This window comes from Plectropomus leopardus, chromosome 20 (assembly GCF_008729295.1).
Source record: "Plectropomus leopardus isolate mb chromosome 20, YSFRI_Pleo_2.0, whole genome shotgun sequence".
NCBI classification, from domain to species: Eukaryota; Metazoa; Chordata; class Actinopteri; order Perciformes; family Serranidae; genus Plectropomus; species Plectropomus leopardus.
The window spans coordinates 168,164-188,730 of record NC_056482.1 but is presented as its reverse complement, the minus strand read 5'-3'; the positions used below and the strand labels follow the sequence as shown (position 1 = coordinate 188,730).

Genomic DNA, 20,567 nt, shown 5'->3' with positions numbered 1-20,567 from the left:
CTGAGGCTTTTTTCCATGATTTCACCCTAAACTTTTAACTTTCAAACTTCAAAGGGATTAAAAATCTAATAACTCATTTACAGTGGAGGGAGGGTACATATAAATAAATATTAAAATATTTGTAGCTTCGGGAGAGGTCAAACAAAAAAAAAAAACCAAAGTGACACCCCAGCCGCTACCCTCCTCTTATAAGTAAAGAACAGTCCCTTATATCTAAACCATGCTGTAATTAACAGCAAAGTCTTTAATTTAAATGGGGGGGTTATTATACAATTCTGCCCCGTGGCCCCAAATAGTCTTGGGCTGCCCCTGGCTGAGGGACTAAAGTGCATGAAACAGCACTGAGAAATGAAGCCACTGTAAAACGAATAGTTGACATTTGTCAGTGAATGAATGGATGATTGAATGAATGAATGACTTCTTGGCAGATAATAATTTGTAGTTGACCAGCCCTTGGTAGATGAGCCAAAGAGTTACCGTGGGACACTGCATCCTGTCGTGGGTTATTTGGGGACACATACAGTATCATGGAGAGTATTTAAGGGTACTGTCACGTGTGAATATTTCATGAACAGAATCCCTAGAATACATGCAAATGCACATACAGCCACCTGCCAAGGTCAGTCCTCGTGCTCCTCACTGTCCTGCCGGGGATCTATCCTCTTCTCTTTGTGACACGAGAAAATTCGCCGCATCTCCTCTTCGTACCTGATGAAATTCTCCCCAAATCTCGCCCAGGCTTTCAGCGGAACGGTGATGGTGTTCCTGTACGGCTGCCGCACCTCGCTTATTTTTAAAAAGATACCGTACCGGTTCGAGCCGACGTCAAAGTAAAACCTCTTGTTGTCTACCCTAAAGGACGCAGCCTCTGGAAGCTCAGGGTTGTCGTCGTGGTTCCTCGTCCCGGTTCGGCCGCGGTCGTCGCTCTCGTCGTCGCCGTAGTCTTCGATGAGCTGTGACAGCGCGTCTCGGAACTCGATGAGCCCCTGCGCGGGCAGCACGATGGTCTGCTCGATGCCCTGGCCGTAGTAGCCCATGGTGCCGTGTCCTTTGCTCACAGTCTGCCGGATGCGCAGGAAGCGACCTCTCTGGTTCTCCTTCAGGTCCAGGAAGTACTTTCTGTTGTCTCTCTCGATGAATTCGCTCTTGAGGACCCGGTGGGCATGGTCGTCGGACGCCGCAGAGCCGGTGGGAGACAGCGCCGCGTGCTGCTCCTGCAATCTCCTGCGGGAGTCGTGCGCGCGGCCCTGCTGCCCGTTATTACTGTGCTCCTCGAGCTGCGGAGGCGCGAGGCCCCCCCGCAGTCCGATCCGGGCGTAATAATCTATGAAGTCTCCCAAGCAGTAGCGCAGCGCGGGAGCCATGGACATCGACAGCGTCAGCTTGCTCTTCCTGATGTTATCGTGGCGGCCTCTGCCGATCCACACCTCGGCGATTTTCAGGAAGCGTCCGCGGACACTCTGCTTCACATCCAGGTAGAAGCGTTTCTTCTGGATGTCGACGCGTTTGGAAGCTAACTCCTGGATGTCATTGCCCTGCTGCTGGGTGCCGGTCTGGACATATTGCTGGGGATATGTGGGTCTCGGTAAAGAATCTGATGCAATCTTACCCCTGCCTCTTTCCATCCCTCTGCAACATCCATCAGCCATCATGATTTATATTCCTCCACTAGACAGCACAGGACAAAGCGATTCCCCCATCCATCCCACTGGACGACTAACAGACGAAGGAAGCAGCCTGATTCATTCAGCGGGCTACACACAAGTTAGCGAGATGCCTCGAATGACCTAAAAATGGCAGCTAGTTTGGATTCACCAGCTGATGGGGTTTTTGTGTCCCGAATAAAGGTCAAGCTCCACTATTTAGCCGTTTCCTCTGCAAACTTCCATGCCATTTTCCATCACCTACTTGCCTCACAGCTACCCCTTTTACCGAGGGAGCCAGGGAAGCAGCCAACCTGAAATGGGAGGAGGCGTCCAATACTACATGAACCCGATGAACCCATCCACCCCCCTCCCCGTCCTGAGAATACCTCAGTTAAAGAGACACGATTTACACAGTGGCTGCTCACACTCCATACACACTCATTCGGCTGCATCCAGCTCAGCCGCACTCTTTCTACACCCCGAGATGATGCCTCAAATCAAATCACACATCACTCTCACTGAATATGAGTCCACTCTTACAGATATTTAGGAATGGTTAACATCGAAATGTTCCTATGCTTAGTGTGTAGTAATTTCATGGTGGCCCTGAGGGTCAAAACACTATAGTGATTCATAAAACACTACAAAACACTCCAACTTTTGCCAAAACAAAACAATGTTTCACAAAATTAAACATTTTCCTAAACACTACAACATTTTAGAAAACACTATAATATATCCAAAAACAAAACATTTCCTAAAATCAAAAAGCATTTCCCAAAACAATACAAAATTTAGGAAAACACAATATTTTTCAAAATAAAACATTTTCCAGAAAAAAACATTTCCCTAAATGAAACATTTCCCAAAACACTACAACATTTCAGAAAACACAATAACATTTCCCTAAATGAAACATTTCCCAAAACACTACAGTGAGAAATGTTGTAGTGTTTTGCTAAATGTTATTTTCAGCTCACTTGCAGTCAGAGCCTTTATTTCTTTTGTTTTTATTTTCTTGTGTATTTAACACAATCAATGCACACTACATGCATATTGTAGCAGTTACAGCTGAATGCTTATTCTATTCTGTGGTCCCTGGGTGGAGGCCAAGCTGCTGCTGACTCAAGACTCATGTAAAATGAAAAGATATTCAGTGTGTAAGAACTGTAAATCACAAGTTTCATCATGATATATATCAATTCTTTCCACAACAGTATGATAAGCTATTTGCTGGTATTACAAAGTCTGCCACAATATTTCAATATGATTCAATTCAGTAGCCTGTGATCAGTATGAGACTATATCAGTAAATATTCTTACTGTCTTTATCTTGGCTGCTTGTCATTATCTGCCTGCTGCCAGCTGCTGGCACTGTTTGAATGTTTAGGAAGGAGGTGCGGTTAGACCATAAACTGTAGAAATATTTGACGTAGCCATCATAATGGCACCCACTGGTTTGTAGAATTCTGTTTTGAAGCCTCAAGTTTTGGCATAGAGTGGTGAAATAATGACTCCTAAAATGTGGAAGTCTGTTAGCCTTTTTGCACTTCCGGTTCCCTCGTCTATGAGTTTTAATTTGTTTTCGGTAAAATGCCCTAAATAAGGTCTGTGGTTAACACAGGCTAAAGATATGACGTTTTGTTCTGCAACATAAATTACACTTAAACCCGATTTTTGAACTTTTAAGGTTTTTCTCGTCTTAAAAAAGGCGGTTGCTAATTGTGGCTAAATGTGACTACAGTGTTTGTCGGGGCCGTTAGACATCATCACAGTGGACATAAAAACTCATTAAACCCACTTGTCCGCCTTTACAGCTTTACAGTCACATTCTAACTTGTACATTTATCTGTTCATAATATTTTTCGATCATGTTTTAACATGTTTTTTCAGTGTTTGTAGTGGCAACGTTTAATACAGGAGACTGTGATGTAGTTCTTGTATAGCCTAACAATAGCTTTTTACTGTTGGCGATTTCATTTATGCTTCAAAACACACAAAAGTGGTGTTCATCTGTGAAGATTATCAGGCTGAACAAAACGTGTAAGTCTCATAAACTTGTGTTCGTCAGAGAGCTTATTTTTGGCGATAATCCAAAATCCCACAAGGTTTTTGACAAGGGAACCAGTGCGATGCTAACTTCCTGGTTGGCCTACAAAAATATGTCATCCCTTCACCACTCTACTGAAGTCATCACCATAATTGGAGACAGGAGTGACAATATTTGGATGAGAGGGTGGAGCTGTGGAGGAGCGAGGGGTGGAGCTGAAGCACTGTGGCAGGCCTCACAGACAGCCTGTCATTCAAGTAGCCCCGCCCCCAAATATGCATAACTTTGGGTCAAAATGTCAAAAGGTGAGTTATAAGAAAGTGAACCTCTGCCCAGTTGTCATGAATGTTGAAATTACTGAGGCACCTTCACAGGTATATAAACACTTGAATCCTGAGCAAAATAGTCTGCTTTCTTTTGAAAACATGGCAAAAAAATATCCTGCAAACTGCAAGAAATAAGATGATTTGGGGGGGGTTGGAGTTAAAAGTTAAAAATGTCGGAAAAACTATATTGATAATTATCGTAATTATATATTTTAAGATTATTTTACAGAAATATTGTTATCTAAAAAATTTTAAAGCACTGTTCTTTAAGGGTTCTTTGTTGCTTTTTTGCTTTTTTGTTTCCTAATTTTTAATGTCTTTTTTGTGTCGTTTCTTCTAAAGTTTCTATTTGCCTTTTCCTCATGTTTTTGAAAGACATCAAGCCAATTTGCACAGGTTTGGTAAGAAATGTCACGGAAATTGCAAGAAATTAGTAAAGGTTGACAAAAAAAATGACCTGAAAAAGTGAGAAAATTAACAAAACAAAACTAGGGGGGAAATGAGAACAGTATTTATGATTAATATAATTATGGTTTTTTTTTTGTTTTTTTTAACAATTTATGTTTTGCGAGTTTCCTGGTAATTTTCTTGTAGCTTTACTAATTTCTTGTCAACATTTTGAGTATTTTTTTTGTAAAGTTCCATAAAACCCTCTCCTTATGTTCTTGAAAGGAATCGGGTCAATTTGCTCAGGTTTTAACGGGTGAGCCATACGTCAAAATGTTGACATTTATTTCATTTTCATGGACTCTTTGTTTTTCTAGCAGAGACAGCTTTCCACATCCTTTGGTGGAAAAACTTATCAAACCATGATACAAGTCTGAAGCATAATAATGGCAGCAAACAGCAACACATTAGTTAAAACATTTATTTCTTATTTTATAATGATCATCATTGACTGCGTTCCAGAAAAGAGCAACCCTTAACCTTTTGGCTGTAGTTGAAATGCTTGACATCTTCAGCAGTTCATGTTGAAAAAGTGCTTTAAAAAAATTCAGCAACACAAGATTCAGTCTGCAGTTTTACATGTTTTTCATTTAGCATGACAGTAACTTTAATCCCACAGAGGCTTTCAACTCTAATCTTTGTAGGTGAGCTGAATTTAGGCCTCCAGGTGTTTTTTTTAATGAAATGCTTCTATTCAGAGCTTTGCAGTCCTCAGAACAGTTGAGAGCAGGTGAGGCACACAGTGACGGACTGATATCATCCTGTGTCAGGCTGCCTCCACACTCAGGTCCATGTCGTCCTCAGTGAGCACAGGACATCAGCTGTCTATGATAACAGCACATTCATATATGATCAAACATCATCAGAGAAGAACTAAAGAGAAACTGTTGCTCTGACACAGGCTGCTGTGGGACAGATGAACTCTGAGGAATGCAGGAACATTGTAGTCAATCTGTTTATGACTGTTTACCCATTGCTGTTTACCCATTGCTTTCACTGAAATTAACAATGAAGACCTCCACAAAAAAGCTAAATTATATGACGTGAGCAACTAACTGTACATAACTCAGATATGTAATATCCTATTCCTATTTTCAAAGGTAGTTAAAGTGAACGCTTGTATTGAACGTGCACTGGCATCATGTACATGTCAGTGTTGCTTGATTACATTCATGTGCAGTGTTTATACTTAAACAGAAAACATATCCTAAGAACAATAAAGCTGTCGTGTGTAGGATTTAGGAGGACATACTGGCAGAAAAGCAAATATAATGTAATATGTCTGTTTTCTTTAGTGTATAATTACCTGAAAATAAGTGCAGCTGTGTTCTCCTTAACTTAGAGTAAGCCTACAGATCTACACAGAGAGCCATTCCTAGTTTATGGAGATTGACATGTTGCACCACCATGTTTCCACGTTAGCCCAGATCGGACAAAGCAAACACTGGCTCTAAATACGGCAATTCAAGTTTTCATGTCAGTCTCCATAGTAAGGAGCCTAACTGCAATGAGCAGCGCTGGAGTTCCACTGTTTGAAAGATGAAGGTGCTTTATTCTGTTTCTAGCAGTTTAAATCACCAGGTCTGTTTGTTATGGAGAGGAAGTGACCTTTGTGTATAATTCAGCTTCTAGTAAAAACCTCCTCAACGTCTGGATCTTAAGTTATCGCAGAAAAAAGGTGACTAAACATTGGCATGTGTTGGACTAGCTGCCTGCAGCAACATGCCAAAGTGTGTCAAAAATCCTTGGATTTTTAAACTGGAACTAATCTCTGTGGATAACCCAGCTCATGGTAAAAGCCTCCTAAATGTCTGCATCAGAAAAGGTGAGCACACATTAACTTGTGAGAAAAAGGGTTGAACATGTGATGTGCGAGCAGCCCATCCCCGAGGTGCAAAACCACATCAGGGATTCACTGATTTGTAATATGAAACTGCTTCATTCTGTTTTTACAGCTGTTTCAATCACCTTCCTTGTTTGTTTCAAAGAGGAGGAAACCTCTGTGGATCAATTGTCTCCCGATAAAAACCTCCTGAATAATAAAAGCTGAAGGAATTCTAGCTGGGAGAAGTTTTAGCTGGCTGCAATCTGCAACTTACCACTAGAGGCCAGCATACCCTCCTAAATCTTACACACTTCACCTTAAAATGACAATGTTCAGCAAGCGTAATATTCCTGCAGAGGTACAAGCCCTCCACAAGAGGGCACTGCAGCAGCAGCCTGCTCACATAGAGACTGCCTGCTGCAGCGCCCATCACTCTTGAAAACTGTGGTTTACATCTGAGTCACTTTTCAGAAGACATAAAAAACAACACATAACATTAATACATGGCGTATGTTTTGGCCATTATTCTGCTATAAAGATGATGCTGTGTGAGTGCAAAGCTGACAAACTACGGCTAAAAGCTCTACTTCACATCGCAATAACTCTCCTGAAGCATTCTGGACTATCTCTACTTGGTTAGGAGCAGAAAACATACAGGTACAGTCGTCTTCAGCGCTTCAAAGACTTGAAAAGAACATTTGACAAATAGAAAGGCACAGAAGCATTGACAGAGAGTTCTTACTGTGGCCTGTAGCCACCCAGCTGAGGCATGTAGCTGGACACTGGAGCTGCTGGCAGCCAGTCAGCTGACTGGCCATCTGTAGGTGTCTGCTCATTGTCCTCTTCCAGGGAACAGAAGTCCAGAGGCTCCAGTTCCTCCTGCTGCTCCATGTGCAGCTGGCTGATGTCAGCAGGGTTGGTGCTGTGTTGGTTCCCTGTGCTGTGTGTGAAGTAGGGCTGTCGGGGGACACGCTGGGAGTGTCTGCTGCCCTCCTGCACCAACATGTCTGGGTTTTCCTCGCAGTCCAGCAGGGGCTGCGTGGACTCGGACCGTGAAAAAATAGCTTGCTGGGGCTGGGAGTTCGGCGTCTGGCCCTTGTAACCGCTGGGGGCCACCACCGAGGAGTACTGGACGGTGCTGGCAGTGGTGTCGGGCATGTCTCCGCCCTCGTCACTGTCGGACACGCTCTGGCGAGGTGAGGACATGCAGGAGGAGCCACCGATGCCGCTGCTGTGCTCCTCCGACAGATACTTGTCCTTCTTCAAAGGCAGACTGGTCTTGTCCTCCTCAAACACACATTTTCCATCACACACATCCACGTCCAGAACACTGATGCCAGATACACAGTTCTCCTTCGGTGTCTCTGCCTGCAGAGGAGGAAAAAGTCTCATTATAATCAGCCCAGAAGCAGATACGACAGGACCTGATGATGTCTAAGTATCCATAGAGAAACTTTGAAGTCATTGGGCCTCATTTATTAATATGTGTGTGGAAATGTTCTAACTCTGCACATAAAACAAGTGCCACTGCAAAACAACCGTCATGACGCGTGCGCAGTGGCTGGTTTTGTTCTGACCTCTGAGCGCATATGTGTGTGTGTGTGTATTTATGTGTGTATGTTGGTGAATCAGAATCATTCTAAACTGGCAGCTCGAGTCTGATGTCTGCTATCAGCTGACTGCCACGCCACCATCTCTCCTTATAAGGAAATGTGTTTGCCTAGGGGTGCATCATGGAGAAAGAGGTGAAGTTTTTTCTATGCACATATTAAACACCTGCGTCAGATCGTCACTGAGCATCTGTGAATGTAACAGCAGTCAGAAACAGCTGATCAGCTGTTCCTCACTCTCTGCATGCAAGCATGTTCACACACATCGCTCTATGATGCGCTCTCACCTAAAGGTACACACTGCCTGCAAGGTTAAATATCACATATTTACACCTATTTGGAGGTAGATCCAAATGCTACTACTACTACTACTACTACTACTACTACTACTACTACTACTACTACTACATTAGTATTAGTATTAATAATACCAATACTACTACTAAAAATAAGTATTTCTTGCCAATAAAAATTGATTGGAATAGCATCATTACAGGCAAATTCAATTCTCATCTGAGTGTCTCAGTCTACTGTAAGATGGACTGGGACACTCCTTTTTTTGTGGAATACTTTAAATATGACATTATTTGATGAGGCTGAAAGGCCGAGGATGGAATAAGTGTATTCATTAGTAAATAAATGCTTTTAAAAACTGTTGTCTATTAAAACATTTTTTAAAGAATGCAGCTTTAAGGTGCCCTGCATTTGTAAAAAGGTAAACATGGTCTGAGGCAGTTAGAAATTTGTTCAGAGTACAAAAAACTCAGGGAATGTAATATTAATGAATCTCAGATTTCTACTAAAATGTTTATACACACAGATGAAGCACAGATTGTGTGTACGCACTGACTGTGAATGAGGCCCAGTGTCCACATTTGTCTCTTTTAATGCCAAAATTCAACCATGTGACAGTAGCTAATGTTACATCACAGGAAGCTAACCAGAGGCTCGCCAGGCTTGTCTGTTGTAGTAGAGATGCACTAAATCTGAACTGTGTGTGCAGACTGATAACACAGCTACATCAGTATTCATCAAATACACACTGCCAAAACATTACTGGCTGTCAGTGCACATGTGTTGTTTTACGTTTTGAGTATCGTCACTATATGACAATGCTTTAGATATTCTCCAAAGCTCTAAATAGATGCTATGAATCACATGATACATTCAAAATGTATCCTGTGTACACTTAGAGCTCAGCCCTGTCCACTACAGGCCAGCCTAAAAATAGATGAGAACAGAAGGCTCGTAAACCAGAAACTCAACCTGAGTGGACAAAGTTATTTAACAAATCCTCTGATGGTGCACTGAAAAAGGCACTGAATTCAGAGAGAATGGGTTTCGGCCGCTGACAGTACCATGAATTGCACATCACATGCACCACTATCTGCCCTGTCTCAAGGTCCCATTCACTAATTATATACTATAATAATATTACAGCACAAATATGGCCATAACGCTTTGCAACTATGGCCTTTTTTGTGTTTTACTGCAGTTATCCACGAGGCAAAGTATACACGTTGCCATGTGCCAAGAACAGAGTAGGCAGAACAATGAAAGAGAGAAAAAGAAAAAGAACATACTCAAGCTACCAAGCTACGGGTCCTGAGTGAGAAGTTCAATAAGGCAGTCTGTCATGGCTGTTGGTGTGTTAACATACACACCTTCAGACTGTAAAGGACGGTGCAGGATCACTGCAGAGTCTGGGTGTGACTTCCCTTATAAAAGCCCTTCAGCTGCGACCTTTCTCTGAAGACGTAAATAATTTCCCTGTAACTGTGTGTCTGTTGATCTTTGTGCATTGGACTGTTTATGCAGTGAGGTTCATTTCCATAGAAAGGAGACAATTTAGCATCAAATGTATGCATATTACCTTATTTAAATAAGTGCCAATATTACAGGAGCACCAAGCCAAAGTTGACTTGGCAGTGCTGTTAGGGTGCATTTCACACTTTGCAGGTGTTTAAGAAAAACATGGTTTTTTTTGTCTTATGTGTGCAGGTATGTGCACAACATTTAGTGGAGTGCCACAGCAAATCCACTGAGTGGTTGAGTGTAGTGACAGCGGTCAGTCCCAGTTTGCTTTGTGACAGCAAACCTTATACAGGTTATAGTATGTTGATATACAGTTTATGACATACTGCACACATGATCACATGTGTCAACTCAAATGAAGTCCTTACTTTCAGAGGATAATCAGGAGACCAGTTTCCAATGGTGCTCTCTCCAGGATCTGGAATCTGAGGCCAGAAATTCTCCTTGATGCTGCCAGAGAGGAAAAACTGAGGGTTAGATATCAGCTTATAACTGATGGAATGCTAATAATACAACTGTAATAAAACAGTTTCATTCACTATGTATTTGATCATCAGGGTTTACAGATTTTCCCGATTGAACTATTTACATCTAGCTGTTTTTACACCTGCCTGTTCAGGACATGAATATTGCACTGTTATGCTGTCTCGCCATTCTGTGTAGAAGGTACGACAGCGTAGTGAGGGGACAGAGTTGTCTCGCCTTTCAGCCTCCACAGGAAGTAATAACAGCGCCAAGACGATGTCTGTATAAACGCACAGCTGACAGGACAGGTGTAACATTTTAATGACGTGTTATGAGTGGGACTGACTGGTGGGAGATTTTAAAAAGTAGCTGTTATCCTGAGTTGAACAGTGATAGAGAGACCCAGTTTAAAATACTACACAAACTTCATTGGACACCGGTATTGAGGGGCAGGCTTGGTCTAGGCTCTCCTACAGGATTTAAATGCAATTTAGAAATTGGCACTAATGCACATATGTTCTGGAAATGTGTGAGGATACAGAGGTTCTGGAGAGAAGTTAAGGAGGAGATGGTAGCTTTGATTGGGTATGACTTTGATCTTTTGCCTCTTCAGTGTATTTTAGCCACTAAAGTGGACAGTGCAAGGAACATTCACAATAGCAAGTTGACACATGTAGCAAGAAAGACTATTCTCAAGTTCTGGATCTCCAAGGAAACACCAGCACTGACTGATTGGTACAAGAGACTTCCCTTGGAAAGGCAAACCTCTACCCTTCGGGGCAATTTTGAGGGTTTCATTAAAATATGGGAGCCTGTTTTGAACATGGTGGACTCCTTTGGATTGGACTTGCCCTAATAAGAAAACATGAGAACTGACCACGGCATATTCTAACAATATGAATGTAACCATACCAATGTGGTGGGCTTTGTGTTTTGTTTTTTGTTGTTGTTGATTTTTGAAATCTACTTTGTTTATTTTATTTTGTTTTTGTTGGGGTTTTTTGTCTTATGTGTGTTGTGTGTGTGAAATATAACTCCTGCTGTCTTTTGTTCAGTTTGTTCAGTTAAGGTCATCTAAAGTTGTGAACAAAAATGGTTCTGTACACACATGGGAATGTGAACATGTGCAATTGCTAGCAGAACCTCAATAAATAAAATTATATATAAAAAAGTAGCTGTTAGCAGTAGGTGGCTAACTCACAGAAGAACAGCAGCTATAAATGGAAGGCATAGAGAGGGAACTTAGTAGTGGCCCTGTGGTACGATCTCTGCATAGAAAGGGCCTCTGTCCAGCGTCACACTGAAGATTCTGTAGTATGAATAGTAACAACTGTGGACAAGCTTGCGGCTTGCGGTGGAGGTATGCTCTAAATGAAGTACTTCATAGGACCATATTTAAGGCCTTAAGTGTTTACAGCAGTTCTGAATGACACATAAGTGTGTTGAAAAGCCTGACATTATTGAGAGGGACAAGGCGCATGGACAAATGGGGACCCTGCATCTCTCCTTAAAGACATTCATGGCAAGCTTCAAACCCTCCTCTAAGAGCAACATATGTGCATGTTTAAGTGTAACTTACACATCTTTTTTGTAGACACAGAGCAGCATGGTCATGACAACAATAAACATGAAGCCGAGGCTCACTCCCACCACGATGCTCTCCATCTCTCCTTGTGCTAAGGGAAACACAGACCACATTTACATTAATAGACAATTCAACAAGACCAGCGCAGCACTAAATGAACATGTCAATTTACTTCAATTAGTGTTTGAGCAGTTGATAAGTTTCCATTCTGCATGTGAATACACTGAGCCAATCATTGGTTTGAACAGAGGTCACCATCACCTCAGCACATGTGCATGTACCTCCCTGGCTTCTATAAACACCATGAAACCAGCAATTCACTGATGTTTGACATCAGAGCTTGATTTCTTTAAGTCTGTACTTCCTCTCACTCCTTTTCAAACACATAAACCAAATGATGTTTGACCACTTCTTTTGCTCTACAGTTTTCATTGTCTGTAAATATATAATAATATATAAAAAAAATATTACTTTTTTTCAAAATCAAACAGCAGGTACCTATATATTGAAGAGTCAGCAGTCTGACAAAAAAAACTAACTATATAATGTTTTTGAGGAATCACAAAAAACTGGCCTTATATTGTCAGTTAAAGACACAGAAATGTAGTGAGTCTGCCACAGATGATCAGGAACGCAACACTGTGTCATCACAACTTGGTGAGTTAGTGGGGAATTTACAGAATCATGTGAATAAGCATGGTCACGGTTCATGTACAGCAAAGTTAGATCTGACACCACTTCATGTGCATGTCTGATCACTAAACAATGTGTTGCTGCTGAACTAAACATCACAGGCAGTGCATGAGGAGAAACTTAGCAAAACTATACTGTATATGTATATATGCATGAATGAATGAATACATGTATATATGTATGATGAGCCTCACTGTGACATATTATTCTTGTTGTTGTTGTAGTCTTAGGCATCAATAAGCAGTAGCAGTATGCAAGATGTCAGAGTCCAAACTGAACTTTGGCTGTGGTAGTTTTGTGTCTCGATGGAAAAGCAGAAGTTGACTTTGGGACAATTTTTGAAACAGCAGAACAGGTCATCATATAGGGAAGGTTCCACTCACCATATTTCAGAGTGAAGAATGAATGATTAGAGCTGAAGGTTGAGCCTTGGATAGTTGAAGCTCTGATCTGGGCGTCATACTTGGTGTTGCCTGTCAGTGACCTCAGAGTGCATGAGGTGCTGTTACCGGGCACTGTGACTTCTGCAAAGGAGCAAATCAGAAATCCGAGGCTAAAGAATGGCAGTTGGAATACTGTCAAGAAAATCATAACACTAAATACACCACTGTAAATGTAAAAACTGCAGCTTTTCAGGGTACTATGTGAGCAGTACATACCATGTGCTCCATTTTCGCTTCTGTAGAATATGGTGTAGTTTGTGATGAAGCCTCGACGCTTTTGTAGGGGAATGTCATTCCACACCAGCTCGACCTCATTCCGTCCTGCTTTACCATTCAGTCTGATAGTGGGGGCTTCCAACGGAGCTACAAGCATAACAGTGACATCATGTCACCTGTCTGAATATAACGGTAGACTGAAGATCTACAGACCATTTGTGGTAACATCTCTTAAGGAACTGGTTGAATAATTGAGTAATTTTTCGCACATTATGAATTAGTCAGTGAAAACTCTCTGAACCCATCAGCTATCAGTCTGACAAAGATACGCCTTTAGGAGCAAAGACCAATATTTTGTAGTTCCGGTGTAGTCAGTGGATTTCTAGATGACTGCGGACAGGTGTGCAGGTCAAGAGTTCCTCTTCCTAGCACCGGTCAGAGCACCGGTCATTGTTTATAGTCCTTCTGGCAACTTTAGAATGCATTTGGACTTGAGAGACGATGTCTCATCTCATCTCTAAAAATGCATATCTGCATATCTGAAACACTTTCAGTGGTGCATTAAAAAAACATAATATACAATATATATGATTACTGTATGTATTTAAAAGTGAGCGATTCATTACATATCCATCTAAATCCTGCTATTGAAATTTTGCAATGATACAATAACCATTAACCCCTTGAAACTTGAGCAAATTGGCATGGTTTCTTTAAAAAACACGGGACAAAGACAACAAGAAACTTCACAAGAAATTACTATAATTCATAACAAATAAGTTACAAGTTACAAGAACATTAACAGAAAGTTGGCAAAAAAAGGAAAGAAAAAAACAAAAGGAAAGAAAAAAGGAAATTACTTGGAAAAAGTGCCTAAATAATTATAAATACAATTCCTGGACATTTGTCCCTTTTTTGATCAATTTCTAATTATTCTTGTGAAAGGCTTTTGAATGCAGCACAAGAAAAACTGATGTCCATCTAGGTTTCAAAGAGTTAAATGCGGGTGAGAGGCAGTACAATTATCACTCCTATGTTCCTTGTGTTGAGGTGCAGCTTCACTTCACCACATTATCTGTGTTGTAAAATTTGCCTGTCTACAGGGTGATACGTGTGGAGACATGGCCAGTGCTGAGGTGCTTAAAAAGAAAAAATCGAATATCATGGCTGGCCAATCAAAACCCCTGTGAGTGCTCAGTGGGTGGGCTTGAAATTTAGCATGGCACACTGGCCATTAGTTTTTATCACAATCTAGAAAAGAAAAAATATTTCACAGAACAACACCAAAAGTAAACAACTAACTACAACAAAAAATGATTTAATTCATTACAATTAGCCATTAAAAAAATAGAATTTTTAGGCAGCATGGTTCATACACTATGGAAGATTTAAAAAGCCTAAACGAAAAAAAACAAATAAACAAAGAAATCATGTGAAATACAATACAATACACTTCATATAATGTACCTGCTTTTACAATTATTTTATATTTTATCTTATTAAATGAAAAACACATGATCAATGACAATTATTTAGATTTTTTTACATAGCTGAATTAATATTTTTTCATGCGAAGAGTTGTATTGCATGGATAACATGCATTCATCTCCCCTCCTCATACATGTGTGGCTGTGGCTTAGAGGTAGAGCGGGTCGTCCTCTACTACGCACTACTACTGACTGTGCTTTGCATTCATTATTAGTAAGTCTGTGCTGCTCTCTGCTGGACAACTCTAAAAACAACAATACATGTCTTCTCTCTGATTTTAGTGTTGTGGTTTGACAATAATATAGCATGGAAAGTTCATAACATGATGAAAATTTTGAAAAATGAAAAAAAGATGAAAAATATTAATTCAGTTGTAAGGGACATATGGGAAAATGACTACCATTGAACTTGTGTTTTTTAATTAAAATATGACTGAGAAAAGGCTAATCTAAAAGGGAAATACATGTAACAGTACGCAGGTTTCCCTTACAGATTTGCACAAAACTTCAATATTTTGAAAATATCTATAAAACGCAATTGTAATATGACTGTGTTCCTACTGAGTGATGTTCTGCAACTTCTCCTCTGATAACATTCCAAGAAGCATGGTGATGGATGTTCAAAACAGCTTTATTTATATTGCAGCCACCACACTAGCTGTCATTATTTCCAATCCAAGGCCACGTAGGCGTGTTATGGAACCATAATGGAAAGGCAAGCCCCACATACCTGGGAGTGGCCATATATGTGGTGATAGTCCACAATTTCACAGAGGAATTGTGGATTCACAACTTGCAGATGATCCGCTCAACTTTTGAAGAGTTATGTGATTTAATAACACCTCTTGTAGCTCCTACTGCATCATGAGGGAGCAAGTTCTTACTGACAAGCACATAGTCATAGCATCATGTGACCTAGAATATCCAAAAGTGTTTCCATCGCAGTTTTGTCATATATGGCCTTTTCAAATTGTCCAAAATACCACCTTATGCATGCAGAAAAAACTTTCATTGCAAACTTATTGTATTTTCCAAATTGATGTGTTTCCATTAGGTCTATTTTGTATCCGCACTTTCAATGTGCTCAATTTGATGGTTACTAGAAACATGCCTAATTTATTTCACTTTATTGCTTAATTTCACTTTATTATGAGAGTTTTAAATCTTCCACAGACTCCATGGTTACCAGCTTTAAAAAAATTTAAAAACTATGCTCTTTTTCATATTTTTGGAAATGAAATATGTTTGAGTTTAGTTCAGTCTAAAGTAAGACTTTGTGTTTCCATTTATCAGGAGCATGCAACGCTTACTGACAGAGGGCACTGTTGTTAGTTTTAAGTACACACTGTCAGCTGGTGGCATGGACATTTTGAAATGTCTTCCTGTTCTATGTAACCCATATTGTTTACAGTTTGATCAGCAACTTGAGACAGTCCAGACAACTTTTTGGTTAATCACTATAAATGGATATCTGCATAGGAATAAGTAAATCCAAGTAGATCAAGTAGAAAATAGCTATCAAAAGCTAATCTGTCATCAGATGATAACAGTTGGGCTCTAAGATCGCTTTTTGGCAGGCGCCTTCTGCCTCTTTTGCTCTCCACACAGAAAGTTTACATGCAGACAACCAGAGTCCAGCTAAAATGTGATTGGTCAATACTGCTTGGACTACACATCTAAACCAGAACACTTCCGATACCATAATCTTCTGCCAACAGAATCTGCATATGTATGCAGGTATGTGTGCTTTTAGAAATTAGTCTGATATTATCAAAGGATGAATGTTGTGTCCATAAATAGTATTTTTATAACCCCCTTCTGACATTTTAATTTTTCACAATACTTCAAAATACAATGCCTCACTACTCACAGTGTGTCACTGGTAAGTGTTATCTTACCTCCTTGCTCCAGGAAGGCTTCTACACTCAATGGTTTCCCGGTCCCTCCAGAGTAGATTGGATACACAGACACATTGTAGAGGACAAACTTCTTCAGGGTGCCTGGATTTGACAACAAGATCAGGAGATCAATCAAATGCTTATTTAAAGTAAAGCCTGTAGACTCTCAAAAAAAAACTATGGTCCAAGTATCAATAAAGTGATACAAGTTTAGCCTTTGAGTAGGCTTGAAAGGTACCTGTAGAAGTTTCTAAAGTCTGTAATTTGATGGAAAGCAGCTGCTGTCAGCTGCATTGACAAGTTTCCACAGTGGACCAAAAACAACAGGTAATGTAACGCAAGCTTTCCTAATCAATCTGCATTACAAAAACTACATCGTTGTCATGAAGACCTGATGCTGCCTGATGGATCACACAACATCAGCAGGTTCACTGACTCACAGACTATAGAAATGAGTGAAAAGACTACCTGGAACAGTAGGAAAAATCTAGCCAGCAGTGCGGCACTTTAAGGTGCAGTTAACCGCATAAACACCAGGGCATGCCTCAAAACTGCTGCAGTAAGAAAAAAATTCACAACCCAAACCATATCAGCCAGCTCTTCTACACACAAAATGAGCTTTGGCAGATTTAGAACTCTTACACTCTCATACACAAGTACTTTAATCAGCAGGTGGTGTAACTACAACATGTAATGTCAGTTACACAGTACTAAGGCTGGACGATACGGCTTTAAAATAATATTGCAATATATGTGTGTGTGTGTGTGTGTGTGTGTGTGTGTGTGTGTGTGTATGTATGTATGTATGTAAATAATTATTAATATTGATGTGTATATATAGAGAGATATAGTAATATACATCAATATTTTTAAATGTCCTTTAAACTAATGTTAACAACTAAAATACATAATAGCTGAATGAACTGCAGTTACAATTGAGTGAAATACAGTAGCCACTGTCATATAATAAAGTTAAATACACTCTGTTTTAATAAAATGTAATAAAACGGAGTTATAAAGAAGTTAAAAAAAAAAGTCATTTTATAATGAAATTTAGCGAAGTATTGTTAAAATTAAATAAACCAAAACAAGTGAACTTGGAGCTTCATGTCAACAGCTGGATGTTAGCATTAGCAGATAGTTTAACTGATACCGCGTTGGCTTTAACCATGAGGATTCATTCACTGTGAGCAGGCAACAAACTAACAGCTCTCCAGTTCATATATTACTAATATTTGCAGGTCGCACTGGTGCTCTGTGGTCACAAAATGTGACGAAATAGTCACATTCAAGGCTCTGCAGATACAAACACATCTTACCTCCTCACACCGACACTACGACTCATTAAGTTAGACTGTTATTGTGATGCTGTTAATGTGATGATTTTTTCCTCTGTAAGCTGGAAACAAACTAACAGCTCCAGTTCAAATATCAATAGTAGTATATTACAGTGAAATGTGTATAGCAGCCCATGTCACTGTTGTTCGCTGCAGTTTCATGAATTTATGTAGCTTTATCCTACAACTGGCACAAAGTAACATTTGAACACTGTCATTCTGTGCAGGCTTATTCGGGTTTGATCATCTGTGCTGTTGTTTACACATTTGGCTTTTTATTTTTATTAGATATATCACTTTAATTTTAATTTGATAAGAAGACTGTAACATACTTTTTGCACTGATACAACAGCTCATTATCAGCATTTTGGAATTTAATCAAATTATCCAATTCCACAGAAAATTTGTGTTTCCACTTCTACAGAAATCCAATGGATCTCAGCTCAGTCAAGACTTGTTTACTGGTGTTTCCTACTGAGCTGTCTAGGTCACTCACTTAGTTCCTCTGTAAAAAAAAAAAAAAGGCTTAACTCGAGGCAGCATTACTAAGTGATTACATTCTCGTTCCTTTCTCTTTTTTGATTAAGTATGTGATATAGCACACAACAACCTTTTACAGCCAATTTACACATCTGCAAAGGGGAGTGGTTTATTCTCAATATGAGCATATTTTGGGTGAATATCCCTTTAATGGCATTTTGAACTCATCTCACAAACTGCCCTCAGATACTTGAGTTTGAAGAAAAGAGTTTACCTCTGATGGCAGTGTTTCTGGCGTTCCTATGTTCCCTCTGCCAGTCTGTTTCTTCAACACTGACCCACTCCACCACATACTCGGACGGAGATGTACTGTTGGGGGGCTTCCACTCCAGCCACAGCTGGCCCTCATGGGGCCACACCTTCAGCTCTTTAATTGGGGCCAACTCTGTAACACACACAGATACACTTGATATCACATGATTGATGTAAGGCTGCCCAAAATCTTCTCAAGTTTTTTCTTTTTCTTCAACCAGTTATTTCTGGCTGACAGCCTCACATCGCCGGATGAAACTAATTCAAAAAGCCTCTGGACATCATTGGATAGACCTCCAACCAATCACAACAATGGAACATAATTTAGCACTGAGTGACGAACAAAGGTAAACAGACGGCAGCATACAGAGATGAGCTGTGAGTGTGTAGCATCAATATTTTCATGAATGGATGTTGCTATTTTTGCCATCAGAATTTTAAAAAGGTACTTAAACAGAAAGTTCCACATTAGCTGCAGCCATCTTGGTGTATGACACCCCGATACATTGCAGTTAAGCATTTCGTGGGGAAATACATCAATGTTTAGGTGGTGGTATGAAGCTGGTGTAAAACTCTAGATGGAACTTCAAGGAAAAGAAGATAAAATTGAAAAATGATTGAAGATTATGAAGATTAATTAGAAAATGATAAATTAATTCTTAATCTGACACACTGTTCAGCTTCAGTTTTCTGAACAAATCTTGCAGGTCTGTCTATGCTGAATTACATGTATTTAGGTTCATTACTTAGAAGAACATTTTTCACTTAGAGCTGGATAGTTCTCTGAATGTCAAATAACGAAATGTATTTTATATTTTCTTAAATTGTTGTTCTGTTCATCTTGTGTGATTTATTTATTCCCAACATTATCTGTAAATGTATGCTATTTGCAAGATGTCATAGACCTGTAGAAATAATGGTTATGATAATCAGATCACAAACAGAAATTCCTAAATCAGAAACTGATATAGCTAATTACCCAGTGCTTGTCTATGTTTTGCAAGTACCTGCAGAATATGCCTTCGCCTCACTGAGAGGAGACTGCAAGTATTAACGATTTATAAAAAGGAGTGTTGTGCTTCGCCCGCAAGTGGCCTCCGTGCAACAAATGGTGTTAAATAATACCAAGAGCTGAGGGGAAGTGAATGAGGGGAAGAAGAACTATTAATAAAACACAGTGAAAATAAAAATGAGCTTGCAGATTTGTCTGAATGCCAGGTTGCCTTTCTGAGCGTTCTCAAGCCGAATACAGAAGTTACTGGTCAACAAATATCCATCATCAGTGGTTATGTAAGGGGCATGTAATTTGTGGTTCACAGGCCGCAATATGAACACCAGTAAGATAATTTCAAAGATATTTCTCCCAACAGACATTTAGGTGTTTCTCATTACAGAACACATCAAATAGTGTCCATTAGGTTTCAAACTTAGTAAGTTTCACTTGGGAGTCCATACTAGTCATAACAACAGGAAGCAGTTTGCTCAGTTTACTACCTCCGTGCTTCTTCTCCTATCAGAGGCTCTGCTGGGTCCTGGTGATTAAACTCCAAATGGACTGAACCTCTGTTGTGTGACAAAAATAATCTGGAAAAGTGGAATATATAGCCCAATTTGAAGGAAACAAACTCGGAGTACTGACCTGGATTCAGGACTCTTTTTGTCTTGTTTGCTAACAAGATGGCGCTGTGAGTGCGGCAGCCAGTTACAGCGGCTCTTACCCACTTTCTGTGTTTTTAGCTATTATTGTGGTTTTTCTTTTCTTGTTTATTTTTTTCTTTCAAGTGGTAGTACTGCACTTGCACAGCACAACTATGCATGTACAAATGGCCACGCTATTAGTCTGTTTTTTACTTGTTTTCGGACTTTTAAAGTCCGCATCTGGAGACCCGTTCAGCCACGGCTCCATTGTTTACACACGGGAACAGCTGTTGG

At 40.0% G+C, this 20,567-nt stretch overlaps 2 protein-coding genes across 3 annotated transcripts in view; both read right to left on the bottom strand.

Annotated features, from left to right (window-relative positions):
* Positions 1-261: 261 nt before the first annotated feature.
* purg (purine-rich element binding protein G) lies at positions 262-2,159 on the bottom strand. The gene has a single exon (XM_042509523.1). The coding sequence runs from the start codon at positions 1,650-1,652 to the stop codon at positions 621-623; it is 1,032 nt and encodes a 343-aa protein (XP_042365457.1). The 5' UTR covers positions 1,653-2,159; the 3' UTR covers positions 262-620.
* Positions 2,160-4,876: 2,717 nt separating this feature from the next.
* The window catches only part of il6st (interleukin 6 cytokine family signal transduce), a 36,947-nt gene continuing 21,256 nt past the window's right edge, over positions 4,877-20,567 (bottom strand). For both annotated transcript variants that reach the window (XM_042508940.1, XM_042508941.1), the window contains 7 exons: positions 18,598-18,768; positions 16,507-16,608; positions 13,122-13,268; positions 12,846-12,986; positions 11,764-11,860; positions 10,088-10,169; positions 4,877-7,662 (listed from right to left, as the gene is read on the bottom strand). In XM_042508940.1, coding sequence (XP_042364874.1) covers positions 7,033-7,662; positions 10,088-10,169; positions 11,764-11,860; positions 12,846-12,986; positions 13,122-13,268; positions 16,507-16,608; positions 18,598-18,768 — 1,370 coding nt within the window. In that variant the 3' untranslated portion in view covers positions 4,877-7,032. The remainder of the gene's footprint in view (positions 7,663-10,087; positions 10,170-11,763; positions 11,861-12,845; positions 12,987-13,121; positions 13,269-16,506; positions 16,609-18,597; positions 18,769-20,567) is intronic.